This window comes from Trifolium pratense, linkage group LG3, assembly GCF_020283565.1.
Source record: "Trifolium pratense cultivar HEN17-A07 linkage group LG3, ARS_RC_1.1, whole genome shotgun sequence".
Lineage (NCBI taxonomy): Eukaryota > Viridiplantae > Streptophyta > Magnoliopsida > Fabales > Fabaceae > Trifolium > Trifolium pratense.
Window position 1 is genome coordinate 54,223,868 of NC_060061.1, and position 24,039 is coordinate 54,247,906.

Below are 24,039 nucleotides of genomic sequence, written 5' to 3' on the forward strand. Positions count from 1 at the left end.
TTTATTTTTATATTGGAATTGTTTTTTATTTTCCAAAATTATTTATTTGGACATAATAACTTTGCATAATAGAAACTACGGACTCCGACACGGACACCGCGACACGATACCGACACAGACACGACGACACCGCTAATGTAAAATATATAAGACACCAACAACGCTATTTATTTATAAAACATATAAATTTAGAATCAAAATATATACATGTAAATCTAAGTTGAGCAAATTATTTATTAAAAAAAGTTTTAAAATAAGATATAATAATATTTCAACTTTTATTTATCCATCTACTATCGAAAAAACTAAAAATATTGATCAATAAAATATTTTACCTTTTCTGTACCTTTTCAACACATTTTTAACTCTTGTAGATATGTCTGTTATGTGTCTAAGTAGAGTATAAGTAAATAAAAAACATTTTTTTTTGAGACACTTGTCCCACACGTGTCGTATGAGTGTCTTACAGATGTCGGACACCGATCAAAGGAGTGTCAATGTAAAAGAAAAATTGACTTTTTTTGACACCGGTCTGACCTATCTGACACGTGTCGTAGGAGTGTCATACGAGTGTTGGACACCGACACATGTCGGACACCGCAACACGCTTAATCATAGAGATGTCGGTACTTCATAGATAGAAACATAGAAGCAAAACCCGCCCCGTCTTGCCGCTAGTTAATTATAAAAAATATATTTATTATTTTATTAATTTTCTGACACATTTATTATTTATTAATTAAAAGTAAATTAACTAAGTAAAAAAAAAAAGTAAATTAACTTAAAAAATTAAATTATTGATCTGGTAGTAAGAAATTTATGTAGTATGTTAGATGTCGTATCTTCGATCGTAAACAAAAAAATTAAAAGTAAATGAATTTTTGGACAAAAGTGCTTATACTATTTTTTCCCACCGGTAGATAGTCCACTGAACTCTCTAGTTCTGAGAATATAAAAGGCATTCGTTGAATTCGGTGTTTGTTTGTTTTCGGTTACAGCATATCTGTGATCATCAAGGTGGTGACACTGACACTCCGGTTGAATAGTAGAAGAAAAATCAATGGACTCTGCGTTGAACGCAGCATTGGAAGAGATATGCACACACGTTGAAGAGGGAATCACTCTTCAATCACTCTTCTCTAAACTCCAATCAATCAATCTCAATCTCACTCCTTCCTTCCAACAATCAATCTTCACTAATCTCCTTCGCATTCCCACTCTCCGTTTCGAACCCCCTAACCCTAACCCTAATTACGATCAAGAAGATCACAATCTCATCAAAATCTTCCCTCAACAAACCCTCTCCCACAACTTCGTCGGTATTTACGATCCCCAATCACTCCAACAATCTCAATTACGCGTCCTTCATCTTCTCGCTAATGCTAAACACAACGGTATTACTCAAACTCAACTCTCTAAACAATTACGGATTGATCCTAATAACTTTCACTACGTTTTGAGGACTTTGGAGTGTAAGGGCTTAATCGTCAAACGCTCTGCCCTTGAAAAGAAGACACAAATTCACACTTCCTCCTCTTCCTCTGTTAATTATACACCTCTTAATATTACTACTCATTTGGTTTACTTGCGTCGCTATGCTAATAAACCACTTGCTCAGCATCAAAGATTTGAATTTCAAATCACACAATTCAATCAACCAGACTCCCAACAACAACAACTACTTCAAACCCATGTTCGTCTTGCCGATTATGAACCTCCAATCAAAGCTATTTGTGACAAACTAGCAAATGCCAATGGCAAGGTTCTTATTTTATTTTTTCATTCAATTCTCATTTTAACCACTGTGGTTGTCTCATTGTAGTATTACATTAGGCCCAAATCATTTTATTATGCTCATTTTCCTTGTAGGTTCTTCTCGTGTCTGATATTAAGAAGGATCTTGGTTACTGCGGATCGCGTCCAAAACAAAGAGCTTGGAGACAGGTCTGTTTAAAACTTTCCAAAACTGTTTCTGTTATATGTAACTATTCATAGATTACCTTATTGCAATTTTCATTGTGTCATTAGATTGCTGCCAGGTTGAAAGCGCATCAAATTGTGGAGCAGTTTGATGCTAAGGTCAATGGCAAGGTCAGTTAGTTAATGCCATTTACCACTCAACAGTAACTGTCTCCTCTCCATTCATTTTTATGATTCAAGTTCCGTTTTTTGAATCGTGGGTTTAGTCTTTGCTGAGTGCCACTGTCTGAAAAACGTCTCTCTTGAAAAGTGTTGGAAATCTTCTCTTTATGTGAAACAAATTCACAGTATTTTATAAAACTAAGTAAATAAAAAAAACAGCTTCTTTTTGGTTGTTGTTATCCTTAGCTATAGAAGTTTTAACTTGTTTTCAGATAGAGGCTTGTCTGAGGCTTCTTGACCCAATAACTACTGAATCTGGAAATGAAGATAAAAACTCAGACTCTGGGAATATATGTCAACTCACAGATCAGTTGGTGGAGCTTCCTATTGAGCATCAAATTTTTGATATTATTGATACTGCAGGATCAGATGGCATTACTATAAAGGAGGTACACACTTGATTTGTATATTGTTTTCTTTGGTAGGACATATGAAATGGTGTCAATGTGGGAAAAGATGATTTGTATATTGTCTTCTTTCGTAGGATATGATTATGTGGCTTGCACGGCTTTGTATTCCGTGTGCCGCATTGTAACAGATAAAAATGGGAAAATTTGTCCTAAATAAAAATTTGAGTAACTGCTTTTGCCACCCAATAATGAGAACCGATAGTGTTCAGCTCATATAAATCCTTTAGGGGACTGAATTGTGTTTATAACTTGTATTGGGTATTTTGCTTGGCACTGCTTGCTACGCGTGATATGCAGAGACTGGGGTGGGAGGTTGGGTTGGGTGCAAAGTTGAGTTGTTTTGTTTTACTTTTACTCTGGACCTTGGAGGATGTCTTTTCCTCTACCTAAATTCTATTCTGCCTCCTTTCACTGTACTAAAAAATTATTTTCTATAATAGTCTTTAGGAACCTCCCTCCCGGTACATTTTAACTCATCAACTGCAATGAGCTTCATTCTTTTCCCTCCTTTTTCTGTAATAAAACTTCTTTTCTATAAAAATTGTGTATTTAGGCCTTTCTATCCCCCCCCTCCTCCGCCTCTCTTCCATATTCGACTGTGCTGGTTGTTTGTTTAAATATGCATAATGTTTCCCTATCACTTTTAATTTATTTGGATGTTTCATATAAACAGATATGTGACAGGCTTCAGATTGATCTGAAAAAGAATCACATTCGACTTGTAAGTCTGTGCCACAGGTTTGGAATGAAAGTGCAAGAAGAACAGTGCCTTAAATCTAAGACAATTAGAGTTTGGACATCTAGAAATTTCAATTCTGAACTTGAAGTTGCACTTATTCACAAGCTGGATGAAAATAAAATTTTGGACCATCACCTGTGTGATAGTTCTTCAAAAATAAGAACTGAATTTGAGGCTTCAACTTTCAAAGGAGAACTTGTTGACCCTGACAAATTGGAAGATGTAGGAGCTGGTGCAAAACTATCATGCGCATCTCCAAACAATGTAGAGTCTAACTATGTAGAAGCACCAACAAATTTGCAAGGGCCGGTCCCTGACCAAAGGGGTACCACTTCTCACAGCAAACCAGTCAGTTTACCTATGGAGGGAAACATTGCATTATCAAAAGCTTTTCCATCTGATGCATTGACACCAATCTCTGCTAGATCATATCAAAGATATGCAAGTCTATCGTTGTCAGCTGATGGCACTAAAAAGGCTATCAGGATACTAGAAAGATTAAAGGTCTCTGATATATTTATTCATCGGTATACCTATTGCTGAGGAAACAATTGTTTATTGTCTTAAAATATTTATTCTCTTTTTCTAAGACAAAAATGTTTTTCATTTTTATTTGTGCAGGATGAAAGGTATGTTTTGAGACCAGAGCTAAATAGATGGCTCAATACCTTTGAGAAGGATAAGTCTAAAAAAGTGGACCGTAAAACTTTAGATCGAATATTGACTAAACTTCAGGAACAAGGGCAATGCAAGTGCATAAAAATACGTATCCCTGTTATTGCTGAATATTCAAAGACCACAGATTGCGTGATTGTTGTGCATCCATCCGTAAGTCTATCTCCTGAGTTACATGATGAAATGCAAGATAAAGTGAGATCATTTAAAAATGATATCCACAGCAAAAGCACCCGTCCACAGAAAAATGATGAATTGATACCTGTAATGGAGAATGTTCAGAAAACTCAAAGCCTTATAGTTCCAGGTCATCAGGCTGATAAAGCAGAAGCCATGCGTGCTAATGGATTTATAATAGCAAAAATGGTTCGTGCAAAGCTGCTGCACATTTTTCTTTGGGATTATCTGCATAGGTCAGAAAACTGTAGTGATGCTGTATCATCTAATGGGCTAGCTGATAATCCTCATAGTAGCAGCAAACTATTTTCTCTAGACGCAGCTATTAACGCAATTCCAGTGGAACTATTTCTACAAATTGCTGGCTCCACTAAAAAATATGAAGAAATGATTGATAAGTGCAAGAAGGGTTTATGTCTCTCTGATCTTCCTGCAATTGATACTCTTGCAATTGGAAGACTGTCATTAATTATTGACATTTTAAGGCGGTTAAAGGTATTCCTGTTCAGCTAAATTTGAGGTTTTCCTTTTTTGTTGGAAGATTTTAAAACTTATAATATGCCATTGCTTTTTTTTGGAAATTGGAAAGTCTTTTATTTCTTTTTGGAAACTCAGTATCGGGCCCAAACGACTAATATGGGGGACCAATTTTCCCACACTCCAAGGTCCCAAGCCTACACCACCAGGCCAACCCCTGGGGTTAAACTAGTTTCATCTTATTAAGGACTGGGAGTGGGGTCACTATGTGCTTAGTGGTGGAGTGATAAACCATTTTGCATGCTAGAGTAACTTTTAACAAAAAAAGAAATTCCCTTGAGATGATACATTCATCATTGGTGGAGAATCTACTCTTTGATCTCTTGTAGCTACGTTATCAAGGGAATCAAAGTTGCTAAACAGTGAATCACTGTCTCTCGAATTCAATTCATTTTGGCGGAATATTTCTTTAGGGTTGGTTATGGATTGAAGATTAATTTTGAAAAGAGTAGTTTATGTTAGGAATATGATATAGAATATTGGATAATTAGATTAGAGTAGTCAAGATTTAGTTAGTAGAAGTTTGTTATATGGTTGTCAAGATTTTTTTTTTTGGTAATTCTTAGAAGTCTTCACATAGCCCTCAAATTGGTGGGGGAAAGATAGCTTTGGATAATTAAATTTTGCAACTAGATAGAGAATCATCTTGTGTGAAAAGAGAGTGCTCCTTCGGGGTAGCCTTGTGTGTAAGGTTATCATCTTCATTGTAAACCTTTTGTATCTTCTCTTTCAATCTCTCTACACCAATAAGAAATCTTTCATTTATTATCCTAACAGTTTGACCGGTATAAACATGTTCAACTTATAGGTTTAGAGTTAGGGAAGAAGAACAAAGAGACAAAGAAAACTAACGGTAGTAACCTGAAAATGTGATTGATAGTTATAGATATAGGGTGTGTTTGCTTAAGCTTTAAAAAAAAGGCAAAATTACACCAGAAGTCCTTTATCTTTTTTATGTGTAACACTTTGATCCTTTATCTTTTATTTGTAACATATTGGTCCTTTATCTTATTTATATCTAGTTTATATGTAACACTTTAGTCCTTTATCTTATTTTTTTCCCATATAAGTCCTTTATCTTTTATAACTCACTCAATATAAACCTTTTTCTCATTTTTTTAAATTTAAAAATTCTCGAGTTTTTTTTAGGGCTTTTTTTAAAAATCTGAAGTTACTTTCTGTTTGTTTACTGTCTAAAAAATCATGTTTTTTAAAATGTGAAGCTCCTACACCTAAGTTTCTTGTTCTTTAAAAATACGTAACAAACGCACCCATAATGTGTTACAATACACTAACATCCTAATCATATTATGTTAATAATTTGGTCAAGTACTAGTATTAAGTTGTAGACCTAAATGAGTAAGAACGGTGTTATCTAAGGTAGATGGCGTCTCATGGTGGTCAGCCAAAAATTGAAAGTAGAGAACTGCTAGGAAATGCAAAAATAGTAGGTTAATATATGTAAGATTACTATTAAATTAAATTGCATTGTAAAATTCGAACAAAGCTTGCTTGATGTGTATTTCTTTTTGTAGCTCATTCGGGTGATAATTTCACAATCTATAGATGGAGTTAAAACCCCACATGCTTTGACACACATGATGGAACTTAGACCTTACATTGAGGAACCCCTTTCAAATGACGCAGCATCTTTAAATTTTACGTCTCTTGATCTTCGACCAAGGATTAGGCATGATTTTGTTCTGTCTAATAGATATGCAGTTGATGAATATTGGCGAACATTGGAATACTGTTATGCTGCTGCTAATAGAAAAGCTGCTTTATATGCATTTCCTGGATCTGTGGTCCATGAGGTAATATTATATTCAGTTTTGATGCTTTATATCAGATTCAGCGCAATATTATATTTTGAGACGTCAATTCCAGTCCAAACTTTGAAGATAATTATTTTTCTTCTTTTAACTTTGTTAGGTTTTCCGCTTCCGGTCATGGGCATCTAATCGTCTAATGACAGCTGAACAACGTGCTGAGCTTTTAAAGCATGTTACTAAGCATGATCTAAGTGAAAAAATTTCGTACAGGGACTGTGATAAGATTGCAAAAGATCTGAATCTTACCTTGGAGCAGGTTGGTTTGTTTGTTTCAAGTTGTTGGCTTGATTTTGTTGTTCATCTGTTTTGGAATATGCAATGTCAGTTTTGTATCCCACCATCAAGATCAGTAGCTTAGTATATCTCTGAGGGAACATAGATTTCATGGGCTCCTGTCATGTGTCAACCAAATAGACACTGTTACAAATTTCTTGCTTAAACTAAGTGTTTAAATGTTTATCAATTTTATCTGCTTCCTGGAATTTGTCTTTTATATTATTTTGCTGTTATCTGCAAAAGCAGATTTTTTTAGCAAACCTTCTTTTATAAATTATTGTGAGGAATTAATGGCTTCAATCTTTGATCCATTAGTCATGCATATGAACAGGATGATCCAATTGGCCTGTTGAACCTGTTGTTTCTTATAAATTTAGGCACAAAGTTGGCAATGGTAGATTAAACTGTCAATGGGAAGTAAGCTCATAGTTTTGACCTTTAAATGAGGGATTTGTTAGTTTTGTGAAATCAAATTTAAGTGAACTCATTTGAGCATTTGTGCCGCAGTTTACTGTTTCAAGATGACTGTCTGTTGCTACTTTTTCAAACATGTATTTATTTCTTATTTATTTTAATGTCACTTGCAGGTACTTAGCATGTATTATAGTAAGCGTCGCCATGGCCTTAATCAGCTCAATGATGAAGAGAGTGAGGATAATTCACTTGAACGCAAAGGCAATTCATCTTTTCGCAGGAAGAAAGATTCTCCCGAGTTGAGGCCAGCAAAGCATGCAAGAATTGATGCAGCAACTGGTGTTATGGAGAAACACATAGATGACCAACATATGGGTATTTATTCAGAGGAGCAAGCGACCCATATGCAAGAGTTTGAGGAGGTTAATTATGAAATTGAGGGTTCTCCAGACTGCTCTCCATGTATTAGCCAGCGTATCTTAACTGCAACGAAGGCACCACGCCAAAGAAGATTCATATGGTCAGACAAAACTGACAGGTAAGAGAAATTTTGGGGGCCTGTTAAATGATAAGTCGAATAATTGTTTTACTGTAGAAAAATAGTGGCTCTTTGAAGATGGGTCATTTATGTCCAAGCCAACCTTGACAAAGGAATACAGCTTATTGTTGCTTGTATTTTTAGTTTATTGGGTGGTAGTCAATACACTGACTGTATAGTCGCACATTAATGCAAGATCAAATCCAAAAGATTTCTTTAAATGGTTTAATTTTGGTTTAACTGAAGTTTTGGTTCCCCTTTTTCTAATATCAAAATTTTGGTCCTCAAGTTTTTAAAGTTTATGACATTTTTCGTAGTTGCAAAATTGGTTTCCGAAGATGATGTGGCAATTAATAGGCTGACATAGTGTTTGATTGGACTGTTCCAGTGTAGTATGTATTAATATTGGTACATTCATGTCATCATTTTTTAATTTAAAAGTTACCAAAAATTACACCGTTGGATGGCATGAATGTGTACACGCACACACTCTCCACCTAGACAGTTCACTCATATGCCAGGTCATCACATCCCCAAATTTGGAAGCCAATTTTACAACAGGAACATCTTATAATAATTAAAAATTGGGGGACTGGAATTGCTAAGCTATAAAAAAGGGGATCAAAGTCTCAGATTGATTATAATTAGGGGACCAAACTCCAATTAAATTAAGCCTTTTATTTTTTGTACCCTGGCATTGGGCTTAGCAGTTTACACAAGTGACTTGCAAATGCCATGGATATTTATTGTAATAATTTCTTACAAAATCTACTATAGTGACTGTTCTTTTGCCTTAGAATGAAGAGCACATACTTTTTTAATCTCTCCTTTAAGGCTATGGATATGATATTACTTACCTTATTGTCAGGCCCATCATAGGCCCAACATACAAGTATATAGGAGAAAAGGGAAAAAGAGTGGAGAAAAAGAAAAACGGGCCTGGGATACAATGGAAGCAACTGGGTGAAGGAGAAAGAAAAGGGCCCAATGATAGTTGAGTTAGTGGACACGAGGCATAGGGGGGAGTAGAGAGAGAACGGGAATCAGATTGGAAGGGAGAGTAATGATTATTAGAGTGGCTAGTAGCCGTGAGGGGTTTGAAGAATTTCTAGGTGGTTTGGGGACGGTTGGGGCTGAGAAGAGAGGCTGTTTTTCTCAGAGTTCCTGGTGTTTATCCATCTTTTTGTTGTCATTTTGCAATGAGCTAGACTCCATCCATAATTACCGTTTTCTTTCTTTTTTTACCATCGATATTTCCGCAGAGAGAAGTGCTACTGTCACACCTTCTAGCACACTTCTCTAACACACTCCAATAGCAATAAGCCACATCATTCACTTTTTTTATCCATTAACTTGCTACTGGTTTCATATTGAGCCATTTGTTTTATTTTATTTTATATTATTATTTGAATAAAAAAACTTTTCATCTTCTTGGTCATTTTTGTTCTTCCTGTTCATTTCAACCTCCCACCACCATCTGTTTCGTTCCAATAATTCCATAAGAGAACCTGTTAGGAACAAACATTATTTTTTACTTACAATTTCTTTCATTCTCAATTGCTTTGAATTTGAACCCCATTAAAGGGTTATCATCTGGGTACCCTTTATTTGCACATGGATTTTTCGTAAAGGTTTAATATTTCCTTTCAATTTGATGTACTGTAAATGGGTTCTTTGGATTCAATGGTGGTGGCTAAAAATTTTCAGAAAATGAAGAGGAGTTTGAGGAGAGTGCACAGTGTCGTCCATCACCGATTCAAGCACACCACCGAACATCATGAAAGCGTCCAGATCTCGAGTATCATCCCATTCCCTTCAGTCCACACAAAGCCAACCATCGGAGAGTTACAACCATATCGTCACCGTCAGCTATCGTCCAGCCGGGGAGCATGCTGGTCATACACCTACTGCTGCTGATTAATTATCTTGTTCTCTCTTCCAACAAATCAATAATCCCATAGTCGATAATCACATAATCGCTACTTGCATAATTCAAAACATCACAAACAACAACAATAAAGCTTCGCTGGGTAATGGGCAGTGGAAAAGGCCGAGAGAAAGTGATCAATAATTGTAAAAGAAATTTATAAAAAAAATAATAAAATAGAATAACCTCTTTAACCGGTCAACAGGTAAAGGTTTAAAAAAAATAGCTTATGTGGCCCAATAAATTGCAGTGTGTTAAAGAGAGTGTGTCCAAGGGTTTGTCCCTAGCATTGCTCTTCCGCAGATGTCAGAAGAGGAATTAGCCTCTGTTTTAATATTAAATACCAATTTCTTTTTGATTCAATACCAATTCAGGTTCTGTCTATTGATGTTTTGTGTATTTCTGTTCCTATCACTTGTCTGAGTATCTACAACTGTATCTTCTTTCAGGCAATTGGTGATCCAATATGTTAGATACCGCGCTGTTCTTGGTGCTAATTATCATCGTGTAGATTGGGCCTCACTTTCTGATCTTCCGGCTCCTCCACGTGCTTGTATGAGAAGAATGAATTTTCTGAATGCTAACTTAAGATTTAGGAAAGCTGTGAATAGACTCTGTACCATGCTTAGTGAACAATATGCGAAACAGCTGGAGAAGTCTCAGAACTTGTCATCAAATAAAGATGATTGCAGACTGTTTGTGCAATCCCAGTCTAGTAAAGGCGTTCACAACAGTTTTACTCCAGATGTTGAAATTCACATGAGTAGTCTAAATGGAGAAGTGTGGGACAACTTCGAGAATAAAAGTATTGAGACAGCCCTTGATGAGATCCTGCGCTGCAAGAAGATGGCCAAGCTGGATGCCTCCTCACAAAATGATCAATCGCAATATGAAGATTGGAATAGATATGTAATTCTCTAAGACTTAAATAATAATAATAATAATAATAATAATAATAATAATAGCAATGTCACTTATCCAGTTGTTGCTTTCCATGTTTCTATGTGAGACTTCACTTATTTTGTCTTTTCTAATATTTTATTATTAATTTCATATCCCTTTTGGAGGAATGTTTGATGTAATACACTCTTCAGTTATTTTGAAAGCTGTCTGTCGTCTGACTTAAGGAATCATTTTTTGTCGCAGGAATCTCGAGAAAATGGAAAAACTACAGCAGCTATTCCTAGTGAGATTATTCAGAGCCATCACGGGAAGCCCCATACATTTTCTTCCCAAAGATCATGTCTTGATATGAAATTTTCTAGGTTTCTAAACAACAGGCCTAGTAGTTATGGACAAGTATACGAATCACTGGCTGTTTCAAATGCCGTCGAGCTATTTAAGCTTGTTTTTTTAAGCACTGCTACCAATCCACAGGCACCAAATTTATTAGCAGACATTCTTCGGCATTACTCAGAGCATGATCTAGTTGCAGCTTTTAACTACCTTAGAGAGAAGAAAATAATGGTAAATAGTTCAGTCACCTGCAGTTTGTATTGATAGGAGATGTTGATGGACTGCGTGCTCAAGTTGACCTTATACTGTTGCTTGCTCTAGTCTTGCTTTTAACTGAGGAATATGTTTGCATGTCATGTTTACTCATAATAATTTAGTCAATTTCTAAAGCACTTTGTTATGGAAAAGAAATACATCTAAAATTGAGAGAGACTTTTAAGTCTGTCAAAAAATGTAGTAAGCTGTATCATATAGAAAGTGGGTTGTAGATTAACATTGGGAGACTGTATGCAACATATAAGGTATACATTTGAAAGCTGTAGCTTGGGCAGAGACAATGAGAACATGTCTGCGAACATGTGTACAAAGGTTGTTATTGAGTATGATTAAAATACTTGTATGTTGCAGGCTTTTTCTTACACTATTTGTTTAGAAAATACTATTCCCTCAGGTCCTAAATATAAGAATGTTAAGAGTCCCACATCGGTTGAGAGATGGTCTGACTAAGTGTTTATATACTAGAGGCAATCCTCACCTTACAAGCCGGTTTTGTAAGGATGAGTTAGGCCTCGATATTCGTGACATGGTATCAGAGTCTATCCTAGATCCATTTGTTGTTTGTTGTGGAGACCTCCCATATTTGGGCCACCCGTTGTTGTTGATCCCACGTTCCAGCTTGTTCAGTTCTGGACGTGAGGGGGTGTGTTAGAAGTCCCACATTGGCTAGAGATATGACAAAGATAGTCTTTATAATGTAGTGCAAACCTCAACTCTCAAGCTAGCTTTTGCGGTTGAGTATAGGCCTCTAAAATTCTAATATGGTATCAGAGCCTCTCCACGATCCGTTGGGCCACCTGTTATCAGGTTTCCGCTATCGGGCCACCTACCGTTTATATCCACGCACCAAGCTCAATAGTGCTGGGCGTGAGGGGGTGTGTTAAGAGTCCCACATCGGTTGAGAGATGGTCTGACTAAGTGTTTATATACTAGAGGCAATCCTCACCTTACAAGCCGGTTTTGTAAGGATGAGTTAGGCCTCGATATTCGTGACATGGTATCAGAGCGTATCCTAGATCTATTGCTGGGCTTCCCGCATCGTCCACGCTTCAGGCCCATTGGGCCTGAGCGTGAGGGGGTGTGTTGGATATTCCGCCTTCATTGCGGTCCGCCCCCATCCGCCTAATTGCGGCGTTTGGGTTGCCTTCATTGCAGCCTCCAACACCTTCATTGTGTTGGGTGTGAAGGGGTGGATTTAGTCCCACATTGCAAAGAGATATGGCCTGTGTAGTGTTTATATAGCTTTGGCAACCCTCACCTTACAAGCCGGTTTTGTAAGGTTGAGTTAGGCCCAATACTCATTTCAATATGGTATCAGAGCGTATCCTAGATCTATTGCTGGGCTTCCCGCATCGTCCACGCTTCAGGCCCATTGGGCCTGAGCGTGAGGGGGTGTGTTGGATATTCCGCCTTCATTGCGGTCCGCCTCCATTCGCCTAATTGCGGCGTTTGGGTTGCCTTCATTGCAGCCTCCAACACCTTCATTGTGTTGGGTGTGAAGGGGTGGATTTAGTCCCACATTGCAAAGAGATATGGCCTGTGTAGTGTTTATATAGCTTTGGCAACCCTCACCTTACAAGCCGGTTTTGTAAGGATGAGTTAGGCCTCAATATTCGTGACAAAGAAGAAATCTATTTTTTAGATACATTGAGAATCTAATGTATCTAAAAAGTAAATTTTCTCTTATATTTAGGACCGGGAGTACTAGCCACATACTATTAAATCCCAGTGAATATAACATCAATCAGGTGTGTTGCAGTCTTGTTCTTACTTATTAGGTTTACCAAAACCTAACTAATAAGTGAATAACTATAACTGCCATTTTTCTTTGAACTCGATGGCATTATTCTAGGCTCCTGGAGAGGGTTTAAATCATGATACGCTGCCTAAAAATTTGTTATATTTGTCTGGTATTATTGATACTTATTTGAATTTGATTCTACATTTTGAGATTTTCGGCTTCCTGTTTTGTTTTTCTTCTCCACTTCTTCTGTTACTATTTTATATAGACAGCCTGAATTTGTGTGTGTTTGAACAAGCTCTAATTACATTGGCATTTCACAGGTTGGGGGCAATGGCAGTGATGAACGATTTGAACTATCACTGCGGTTCTTGGATAGTATTTCTAAGTCACCATTTCCATTTGATACTGGAAAGCAAGCTGTTAAATTTTCTGCGTGGCTGAAGGAAAGGGACAAAGACCTTACTGAAATGGGGACTGATCTTGTTGAAGATCTTCAATGTGGGGACACTTTTCATTTGTTTGCTTTGATCTCATCAGGAGAACTTTCAATTTCACCAAGCTTACCTGATAATGGTGTTGGAGAAGCTGATGACTTGAGAAGTGGCAAGCGTAAACCTGATGCTAGCGGGTCTTCCTTTAGTGACAAAGCCAAAAAACTGAAATCCTCGTTTGGAGTAGAGGGTGAAATTATTTCTCGCCGGGAAAAAGGTTTTCCTGGTATAATCATTTCTGTTCACCGCACAGAAGTTTCAAAAGCTGACATTTTAGATTTGTTCAAGGATAATGATAACAATAACCAACATTTCAATGGGAATGTTCAATTAGACATGGGCCAAAATAGTAATTATTCACTTACTGATCATATGTTGGAAACCTTTAACTCATGTGACCCAGTACCTGAGGAAAAAGATCATATTGAATCACCCTGGGAATCTATGGCAGGGTATGTTAGACGTTTGATGAAGGTACCTTATAGTCAAGAACAAGAATGTGCTGTGTGTGCTGAGGTCTTTGTGGTTGTTTATGCTGCCATCCAGAAGGCTGGTGACCAAGGATTAAGCATGGGAGAAATTCACCAAGTTATAAACTTGCCAGGTATGTGATTGGTTTAAAATCTATAAAAAAATTCAATTATTTAAGTTCTATTAGTTTGTTCATTATTTTATAGCTTTATATCTTTTAGGAGCAGACATAGATGGACTGATTGTTGATGCTCTTCAAGCATTTGGAAAAGCTTTAAAGGTCCTCCCTCCTTCTCCTTGTGCCAATTGTTATAGCATGTTTGGATTTTAGTTGCAAATCACCGTTGGACCAAATGGAAAACTACATTTTTGCACTTCTATCCTCCATGGTTTGAAACTAAAATCATGTTCAAACCTATTATTAAAACCGGACTAGCTGGACTTGGAAATGGACTGTTGTCTTGTCTAGATAACCCATAGTACCGTTAGTTGAAGAATCGGAACAAAAATCGGAGTAAACTCGCAGTTTGCTTGGTTTTTACAGTTCTTCTTGGTTTGCTTTTCCCTTTTATGTTGGCTTTTTGCTTTTCCCTTTTAATTTTAAGTTTAATTGCCATGTATTCAGGATTGTAGTGATTTCAAAAAAGAATAATTTCTAGTTTTTTAAAATGATATGAAGCTAGATTACTTAATATATCATGAAAGTTGTCATCTTATTATTACCAATCCTACCACGGTTAGACCATTAAACCTTGAATCAATACTTTTTCTGGTCCATTTTTAAAAGCATTGGTTCAAAGTTCAAACATAACCGGACCATGATTTTTCCAAACATCTTATTTGTGGATATAATAGAGTTTAGTACAAACATTTACTTATTTGTGCTACTACTGATTTCTGAATTTGAGTTTCGACTGATTTCTGAATTTTTAAAACTGCTGCTGTTATACATATTTGTGCTGCTATTTTCATTGATAAGTTACTCTGTATCTACACTTCTCTCGGTGGAAGCTCTAATACTGTAATCCTTGTTCTTCAGTAATTCTTCTTTGATTGTTTTTCCCCTGTTTTTCCTCTGTTTTGTCGAGTTCTGGTATGAGTGCAAATATATACTATTTTGCCAGTTTCAAGCTATGTGTGACAGCTGGAACTATCTTATTTAGATTTTGCTGTAGTTTGAGACGGCAGTATTAGTTTGAGCCATTTACCTCTGAAGAAGTTGAAAGTTTTTGCTGAAAATTATAATAGTTTATTCTCAAGTTGGTTCAGCTTCAAAACAAGTTTTCTTTCTTTCTTTTTTTAGGTCAATGCTTATGATTCTGTTCGTATTGTTGATGCTCTATACCGTCACAAGTACTTTATGACAACTGTGTCTGGTTTTCATCCTGTTGTTCAACCTTCCTCAAACAAGACCATTAAGAAAAGTGATAATACATGCCAGCTTCCCAAATCAAAAGAAAGCAACTCTGCTTCTGCTGAGGTTCTAAGGGAAAGAAACTCTGCCCTTGATAATGTGCACAAAGTGACAATTCTTAATCTTCCACAAGAGGACGTGGATCCTGAAAATAAAGCTTGTGATAGGAATGAAGGTTGCATGCAAGACAGACCTGGCTCGTCGAGAGGTGACCATGAGAAAGAAATGGTTAAAGTTTCTTCTGGTGAGTTATGTATGCCAATATTGCCATGGATAAATGGAGATGGGACTGTCAATAGCATTGTTTTCAAGGGACTCAGACGTCGCGTTCTTGGAATAGTGATGCAGAACCCGGGGATATTGGAGGTATATGAATATATTGATCTTTGATTATTCAAATTTTCATAGAACTTTCAATTTCAAAAAGGAGTTTCTAGTGAGTGTTGTTGCATACTAGTTTTTTGCACTAGTCCAAGTCAGATGAAAACAACAAACTGGAAAAGTATCAATTTTTAAACATAAAAGTGAGAAAATTTTGAATGAGATGCAGAGGCTGACAGCTGTACTTGTAGGGATGGCAACGGGCGCCCATGAGTGCGAGTTTGACACTTACCAAACCCACACCCGAAATCATCACCCAAACTCAAACCCAAAGGCTATTGGGTGGCAAAACAACACCCACGCCCACACCCATTGGGTTCGGGTTTTTTCCACCCAAACCCAAACTCGCAACACATTTGAAAATAATTTGCAAATTTAAGAAATTAAATTACAACATAGACTTTGAATTAAATTACAACTAAAATTAAGGTATTCCAAGGAAATTCAAACATAGACTTTCAAGAAATTACAACATAGACTTTCAAGAAATTAAATTACAACTAAAATTTAAGGTCTTCCAAGGAAATTGAGGGAGACTATGGGGGTAATTAGGTAATTATAAAATATTTCGGGTGGGTGTATGGGTTTCGGGTGTGGGTTTGACTGATACCAAACTCACACCCATATTATCGGGTGTCACCCGAACCCAAACCCAAACCCAGTCAAATTGGGTTTCGCCCGTTGACTTGGGTTTGGGTGGGTCTCTCGGGTTTGGGTTTTTTTGCCATCCCTATGTACTTGTTTTGAAAATAAGAGTCTGGTGGTTTGCAGCCCAAGTTATACCTTTTCAGTATTTCAATAAAAAAGGGAAAAGCCCACTGACAGTTTCATTTTTGTATGTGTTAGGATGATATTCTACGCCAGATGCATATGTTGAATCCACAGGTATCCTTTCTTTGATTTCTATTCTGAAATTTCTGGTTTGGTTTCACAATATATTTTTTGAGAAAAAGTTTTTATAACCTGCAATTTATAATCAAGTCATGATGACTAGGGCAGTATGTTCTTTGTTCCTACTTGTATTCCTGTCCTCTTCTAGTGTTATCCAACATATTCTCATTTTTTTTCAACAAATTTTTTTTCAAGATAAGATTGACTGGATAACCCTTTTCTCCTAAGGTATTATTGAAACTTGCTACCACACCCCTCAGTTTTCAATTTATGCCCTGCTTGCTTGTTAAGAAAGCTGTGCTATATTAGTTGTATCATTAATATGCTGATTGTAAAGCTCGACTTTGATGTCATATGTTTTTGCTATTGTTGCCTATTTGCTTCCCATGTTTGTGTTCTCTTGTGGGTAAATGCTGATCCAAGTTTCTGACAGAGCTGTAGAACTCTTTTGGAATTGATGGTTCTGGATAAACTCCTAATTGCGAGGAAAATGTACCAAAATATATTTGGCGGAGGCCCCTCCATGCTACAGAATCTTATTGGAAGTAAATCATGTCAACGGAAGTGGATTTGCGCAGAGCATTTCTTTGCCAATCCTATGAGTACTTCGTTGTTGTAGGGAATATGTGGTATTGGATATGTAAAATAGATAGTTATCATGTATATATATATATATATATATATATATATATATATATATATATATATATATATATATATATATGGGGTTTTCTAACTTAGACCCTAGTTAGGTCTAAGTTAGCAAGGTGCACCTTTTCAATTGGACCAAAATACCCATTCTTTTAATTTTTGAAAGAATAGAGCAACAGGGGCATTTCTGTAATTTTACATAAAAAAAAATAACAACACGCGCCCCACCTTCTTAAACAATTAATAGACGTGGATCCAGTGTCGCGCGCGTACGGAAGGACCATGGTTACAGACCGTTGATTTCCATCAGACAGCCAAGATGTGATCTCATTAAGACTGTCTGATCAATCAGACAGCCCAGATCATCCTGATCTATCAGATCATCCTGTCTGCGCCACACTAGATTATAAGCTGGAGAGAGAAAATTTTGCTTTTGAAAAAGGCAGCCACGTGTCAGCATATGAATGGGTTTGCGTGATTTTTTTCATTTTATACTTTAAACTCGATTATTTCATCGTAAATTAATTTTTTATTTTTTATTTTTTATACCAAAATTCATAATTTTTTTTTCTCTACAAATAGAGACTTGGTTCGTTTGATTTGGACACCGAAAAAAAAACGCAATTTTTCACTACTTTAAACTCGATTATTTCGTCGTAAATTAATTTTTTATTTTTTATTTTTTATACCAAAATTCATAATTTTTTTTTCCCTACAAATAGAGACTTGGTTCGTTTGATTTGGACACCGAAATCCTTCTGAAACCATTTATATGGTAGAATGGTTTCAGAGAGTTGTAATCTGAAACCATTTTGCTGGTAGAATGGTTTCAGTAAGTTGATTATTAGTTATTTGCTTCTGAAACCATTTAGCTTGTAGAATGGTTGCACATAGTTGTATTCTGAAACCATTTTACTGGTAGAATGGTTTCAGTGAGTAATTTATTAATTGTGTTTGCTTCTGAAACCATTTATCTGGTAGAATGGTTTCAGAGAGTTGTAATCTGAAACCATTTTGCTGGTAGAATGGTTTCAGTAAGTTGATTATTAGTTATTTGCTTCTGAAACCATTTAGCTTGTAGAATGATTGCACATAGTTGTATTCTGAAACCATTTATCTGGTACAATGGTTTCAGAGAGTTGTAATCTGAAACCATTTTGCTGGTAGAATGGTTTCAGTAAGTTGATTATTAGTTATTTGCTTCTGAAACCATTTAGCTTGTAGAATGGTTGCACATAGTTGTATTCTGAAACCATTTTACTGGTAGAATGGTTTCAGTGAGTAATTTATTAATTGTGTTTGCTTCTGAAACCATTTATCTGGTAGAATGGTTTCAGAGAGTTGTAATCTGAAACCATTTTGCTGGTAGAATGGTTTCAGTAAGTTGATTATTAGTTATTTGATGAGATTAAGGTAGTGAAAAATTGAGTTTTTTTTTTCTGTGTCCAAATCAAACGAACCAAGTCTCTATTTGTAGAGAAAAAAATTTATGAATTTTGGTATAAAAAATAAAAAATAAAAAATTAATTTACGACGAAATAATCGAGTTTCAAGTAGTGAAAAATTGCGTTTTTTTTTTCGGTGTCCAAATCAAACAAACCAAGTCTCTATTTGTAGAGAAAAAAAAATTATGAATTTTGGTATAAAAAATAAAAAATTAATTTACGACGAAATAATCGAGTTTAAAGTATAAAATGGAAAAAAATTAACGCAGCCAATCACATCATGACACGTGGCCTGCCTTTTTCAGAATTTTCTCTCTCCGCGTCATCCAGCAAGCACCACGCGCGTTTGTCGGCGCGTGTGATGCACGCGCGCTGATCTTGTCCACTAACACGCTGCCACGTGTCCTGGGGGGGGAAAAAGAAGTGGGGGCGCGTGTACTGTTGCGTAAAATTACAGAAATGCCCCTGCTGCTCTATTCTTCCAAAAAATTAAAAAATGGGTATTTTTGTCCAACTCAAAAGGTGCACCTTGCTAATTTAGACCCAACTGGGTCTAAATTAGCAGCCCCCTATATATATATATATATATATATATGAACAAACACATGGATAGGCGATTTCGGATACTAGTACTAGTCTTGAAGTTCATATATTTTGGAGAATCACAACCTAGATAACTTGTAATACTAGTATATGTTAAGCTTATGAGCTTTCAGAACTCTGATCTGTCTTAAGAATATGTTCAATGTTGAAGTTGAAAAAGAGTCAGTGTTATTAAAACAGGCCAGACAGGTTTATTTTTATTTTCTCTTTGTTTTGTAATTGGGGGACTCCCTTCATTTTCACTCACTTTGATCTTCTAAAAATGGAGGACAACCCCGTTAGGATATTTTTGGATGGAGGATTTTGGAGAAAAGGTGAGGGGAGAATTTACTTTTCTTTTTTAAATTACGACACTATAAAATTAATTAATTATTAAGTTCTTTAAATTTTTTCAAAACATTGAATATATTTTAAATTATAGATATGCATTTCAAAATTTTCCAACAATTCCATCCCAAACAAACTTAGTCTCTTTAGAGAAAGGTATATGTAAATCCCTTCATGAATGTTCTATAAGTCCTAAAGTCTTATCTTAAAATCAATGTCTTGGACTATGACACCAAAATCGTACAATGCAAATATTTTGGGACTAAAAGTGAAAGTATGTTGAATATGTCAAATTAAAGGAAGTTGGGGACTACCTTTCAAGATATTCGAACTAGTTCTTGTTTCCTTTGTTTACCTTGTTGAAGTTATGTATCTAAGAAATCAATTTATTTATAATCAGTTTGTGTATAATATTTGGAGATATATGCAAATCCTTCCACTAAACGTTGATTTAATGTAATTCCATTGTAGACATGATATTATTTAATTGTAATATAGAAAATAAATGATAGAATGTATTCTATTTAAATGAAGGGTTAACATGAAGTTTATTAAAAGAATGTAGAGTTTACATAGAGAATTTTACACCCTACCAGAACTATATTCTATTGTCAATATTTGGCAACACCAGAATACTGCCACTAATGATATAGCAGCCAGCCAATTTGAATTTGAATAAACTTTCTTCTACAAGATCCATTCTACTATACATTCTTGGGACATTAACTCTACTATGTAAACTAGAATAGATACTATACACACACACACACATATACATATATGGTTATATATGGATGACTGTGTTGTGAACTGTGATGTTACTGTATGTGTGTATTGAGAATATATGAGAGCTCACAAAATCACAATACAATCTGATCAAAATATCTATCTGGCTTTCTGCGATGATTCGGTTCCCTTATTTTTCAAAGAAAGTTTGGCAATTGATGACTCAAGATCTTGACGTTGTTTAGATCGATTCCTACCATGATGCTTTTGTTGTTGCTGCTGCTGCTGCTGCTGTTGTTTGTGTTGTTGTTGTTGATACAAATTTCTAAGTCTTGTGATTTCTCTCTCAAGCACTTCCTGCTCCACTGTATTATATATTTGCCATCCACATATAACATACACGATCGAAACCAATTATAAATTATCAAAAGTATGAGCAAGTAACATAACATAAGACCACAAAATATTTTATCAACAAGGTTTATTAAGAACTGCGATCTGAGTCTGACTACTAGACTGCGGTTAAGGCCTCCTGACCGCATCAGCTGAATTTGATTTTGAATCTACTCTATATACTAAATTGCAGTTATACTGCGAACTTTGATATTTCGAAAAAATGTAGCCTTTAAAACTTATTTTGGTTTCGCGCTTGCGGTAATTTAAAACTATGGCCGTGATTTAGGTATAAGTACAACGATTAAATTTGCTGTATTGTTGAATGAAAGTTGTATAAATAAAGAAATGGTACTCACAACATTTGACGAAGTGCTCCTGGGATAAACTGTCCAACCGTTGTTTGAGGGCCCTATTCTCCATACCTAATATGAGGTTTTGCTGATCAAGAAATTCAAGCTCTGCTGAAACTTCATATCCTTCTGCCTACAAAGTAATTGAATGACAAAGACATCAATTATTAATGTGTAATACTTTCTATCTACTATGCCAATTTAAAAATTCATCTATTAGCCTTACCTGTAAAGCCTGGATACTTCTTTCTAGTTCTCCAATGTATTGAACTTTCCTCGCTCGATATTGTTGAGCTGAATGCCTGTATTGTATTGTGTTGTAATATTGTCTCAATTTTTTTGGATTCAATCATTATACAGAACAATAGATGCAACAATTATAAAAGTAATTTTTTTTCTCTTCACTATCTTTTGTGTTATTGTTGATGGATGCAAGTTTCGAACTACATACATTATGGTTGAAGAAAAATCTTCAAACCAAAAAGCCGTGCAGAAACTGGCGCTCTTCACCATCTTTTACTTACTGTGAAATGATGAAATTTTCTTTTGATGAAACTTCTGTTGGCGCACTTTTTCACAATCTTAACACATCTTTTGATAAAACTAAATTCCTAATGAATCTAAGAAGTTCCAAGTAATTAATTCTAAGATTTAGGCAGCACTTTTTGACAATCTTAACACATCTTTTGTCAAAACAAATATAAATTCCATAAGCTTGAAAAATTGAAGGATATCGATATCCTACAAAAAAGAAGTTGAAATAGCAACAGAAATTTCGAGACAGAAAAGAAACATTGTCTCTAAGCAAATGCGGTAACCAATTTCATATCTGAGACATCATCTCTAATTTTGGTTGATATTTCAACTATTTTTAGTAAATATATGTACCTTTTACCGCGTTTTGAATGATCGGTTCTAGGATGATTTTGGTGCAGAAAGGAGGGTTGTTGGTCTGCAGCTAGAAGATACATATTATTTTGTTCCTTCCTTTCTGGAGAATATTGAAGAATAGTTTTATTATTTAAGTATGCCAAGGAGTCACTTGATGATCTTCTATGAGCCTTGCTGCTGTTGCTGCATGCATTATTAGTACTAGGCTGCAGCTTCTCTTCTGATTCTTCAGGCTCATCGTTATCATCATCATCGTCATCAAGGAGATCTTTCAACCAATAAGGTACTTCCTGCTGCTGCTGCTGCTGCTGTTGCTGGTGCTGCTGCTCAGATGCTAGCATGCTATCCGAATATGTTCGATGATATCGCCTTGGTCCGCACTCTTTGCCTAATTGTGACATCAATCCTTCTAAACATGATTCACTTATTTCATATTTACTGATTTTAGGGGGTAATGATGCGTGTTCTTGAGAATAATTTCTCATGTTTTGTGAACTATTTGAAATTTCCATGTGGTTTGTTATAGCTAGCTGTATGATCCTGACTGCAGTTTATGGCTGATAATCATCACATCACATGTTTTGAAATGAAATAATAATAATATTATGAGATAGAGATCAGACAACATTTCATTAATTTTTTTTATAAAAAAAAAAAAAAAAAAAAACATGAAAGTAGAAAAGAATGAATGAATTACCATATTATTTAGGTGCAGGGAGGGAGTGGGACATAAACCGGTCGGATTAGTTGTTTTGACCGGTCACCCCCCATTTTTATTATCAATTAATTCCAAACTAGTTTCTTTTATTTATTGAAACAATTAATTAAGAAGCTTTTGTTTTGTTGCTTGTGTTGTTTCTTGTATAATAAGGAAGGTAAGGAGAAGGGGGAGAGAGAGAGAGAGAGAGAGAATGAGTCCGAAAAGAACGTAGGAAGAAAGACCGTGTTTTGCGTAGCTATCTATCTATATATGCGAGGCTTTAAAAACCTCATCTTATATAGTGGGAAAGAATATTGGGAAAAACTAATGAGGTGAGGATAGGAAAGCAGCATGAAATTGAAAATTTTGAAACTAGCTTAGATGGGCCATTTTGTATTTTCACATAATATGTGTAGAAATTTCATATTGTATTTATTTGTATTTTCACATAATACGTGTATAAATTTCTTTTATATGTAATCTTTACAATAATTTTTTAATATTATTTTGTTTTACTATTAAGTTTTAAATTTTTATAACAATTAATCGATTAAAAATAATAAAAACTTCGTTATTTTTTATTCTAATAGGGCTACATAAATACAATTCCAAAAAAAAAAAAAAAACTCATTTGTCAATCCAAACATGTACTTAATAGTATTAATGGGCATGTTTCAAGTGAGAGGACTCCTTAATGTGAGAGGTGAGAAGATTAAGTATTAGCCATATGATCAAAATCAACAATTGTAATCTAATTTTTGTTAAAACTGTGTACGACTTATTTATTTGTTTTATTGAGGCCGATTAGTCTTCTATCTCCTTCTCAGATGCATAAGTTCAATGTGCTTCTTCCTTGCCATTGAACGCCTCCCCGGAATCCTAGATACTTGCACGACTTCATTTTTCTCTCTTATGTTCATTCCGAGCGATTAATCTTCTTGTGCTGATTTTCTGAAACCTTATTCGTTTAGAGTCCCACTAAAAATTCTTTTTCCCAACTGAGAGTGTTTCCCTTTTGTTTTTCTCCTATCTGCCATTAACAAACCCCGTTTTGGTTTTTAGAAATTTTTGTCGCCGCCTTTTGTGTACAATTAGTATCTTATAATGAAATGAAATTCTAAAGTTTTTACGCGATTAACTTTTCTAATTGATTAATTATATATGCATTTGTGAAAAATACAATTTTTGTTTTTGATACATGTGAAAACAATACACAATCTTATTTTCAATTAGCAGCTTTTTGTTTTCTTATTAACTTGTTTTTGTTTGAAATTGAAAAGGGCAAAATCCCCAATTTATTAATTCTCCTTTGACGCGAGGGTGTTATGGATTCCATTAACACTTAACATGGAGCACTGGATATAGTGGATTACATACAA

The 24,039-nt window shown here is 35.4% G+C and overlaps 2 protein-coding genes across 3 annotated transcripts; one reads left to right on the top strand and one right to left on the bottom strand.

Annotated features, from left to right (window-relative positions):
- Window positions 1-871: 871 nt before the first annotated feature.
- LOC123914042 lies at window positions 872-19,454 on the top strand. 2 transcript variants are annotated; one of them, XM_045965015.1, is made up of 17 exons: window positions 875-1,762; window positions 1,870-1,944; window positions 2,029-2,091; window positions 2,355-2,531; window positions 3,226-3,795; window positions 3,913-4,638; window positions 6,216-6,494; window positions 6,613-6,768; window positions 7,376-7,740; window positions 10,117-10,576; window positions 10,814-11,134; window positions 13,244-14,018; window positions 14,107-14,165; window positions 15,189-15,665; window positions 16,527-16,565; window positions 17,005-17,255; window positions 19,263-19,454. In XM_045965015.1, exons 1-16 carry the CDS (start codon window positions 1,061-1,063, stop codon window positions 17,188-17,190), a joined length of 5,430 nt encoding a protein of 1,809 aa, XP_045820971.1. In that variant the 5' UTR covers window positions 875-1,060; the 3' UTR covers window positions 17,191-17,255; window positions 19,263-19,454. The 2 variants fall into 2 exon arrangements, with proteins under 2 accessions (XP_045820972.1, XP_045820971.1); XM_045965016.1 differs by lacking the exons at window positions 14,107-14,165; window positions 16,527-16,565; window positions 17,005-17,255; window positions 19,263-19,454 and having other exon boundaries at window positions 872-1,762; window positions 15,189-15,351.
- Window positions 19,455-20,113: 659 nt separating this feature from the next.
- On the bottom strand, window positions 20,114-22,741 carry LOC123914043 (basic leucine zipper 6-like). The gene is made up of 4 exons (XM_045965017.1): window positions 21,958-22,741; window positions 21,296-21,371; window positions 21,076-21,202; window positions 20,114-20,688 (listed from the first exon to the last, which is right to left on the bottom strand). The coding sequence occupies exons 1-4, from the start codon at window positions 22,470-22,472 to the stop codon at window positions 20,483-20,485; spliced, it is 924 nt and encodes a 307-aa protein (XP_045820973.1). The 5' UTR covers window positions 22,473-22,741; the 3' UTR covers window positions 20,114-20,482.
- Window positions 22,742-24,039: the final 1,298 nt, after the last annotated feature.

Bases quoted from the DNA above. Each gene is read 5' to 3' on its own strand.
- LOC123914042 (XM_045965015.1), top strand. From the start codon at position 1,061: ATGGACTCTGCGTTGAACGCAGCATTGGAAGAGATATGCACACACGTT. The intron at 7,741-10,116 runs GTAAGAGAAATT...ATCTTCTTTCAG, and splicing joins TGGTCAGACAAAACTGACAG to GCAATTGGTGATCCAATATG. The intron at 10,577-10,813 runs GTAATTCTCTAA...TTTTTGTCGCAG, and splicing joins ATGAAGATTGGAATAGATAT to GAATCTCGAGAAAATGGAAA.
- LOC123914043 (XM_045965017.1), bottom strand. From the start codon at position 22,472: ATGGAAATTTCAAATAGTTCACAAAACATGAGAAATTATTCTCAAGAA. The intron at 21,203-21,295 runs GTAAGGCTAATA...ATTACTTTGTAG, and splicing joins GAAGTATCCAGGCTTTACAG to GCAGAAGGATATGAAGTTTC. The intron at 20,689-21,075 runs GTGAGTACCATT...TATATAATACAG, and splicing joins GGAGCACTTCGTCAAATGTT to TGGAGCAGGAAGTGCTTGAG.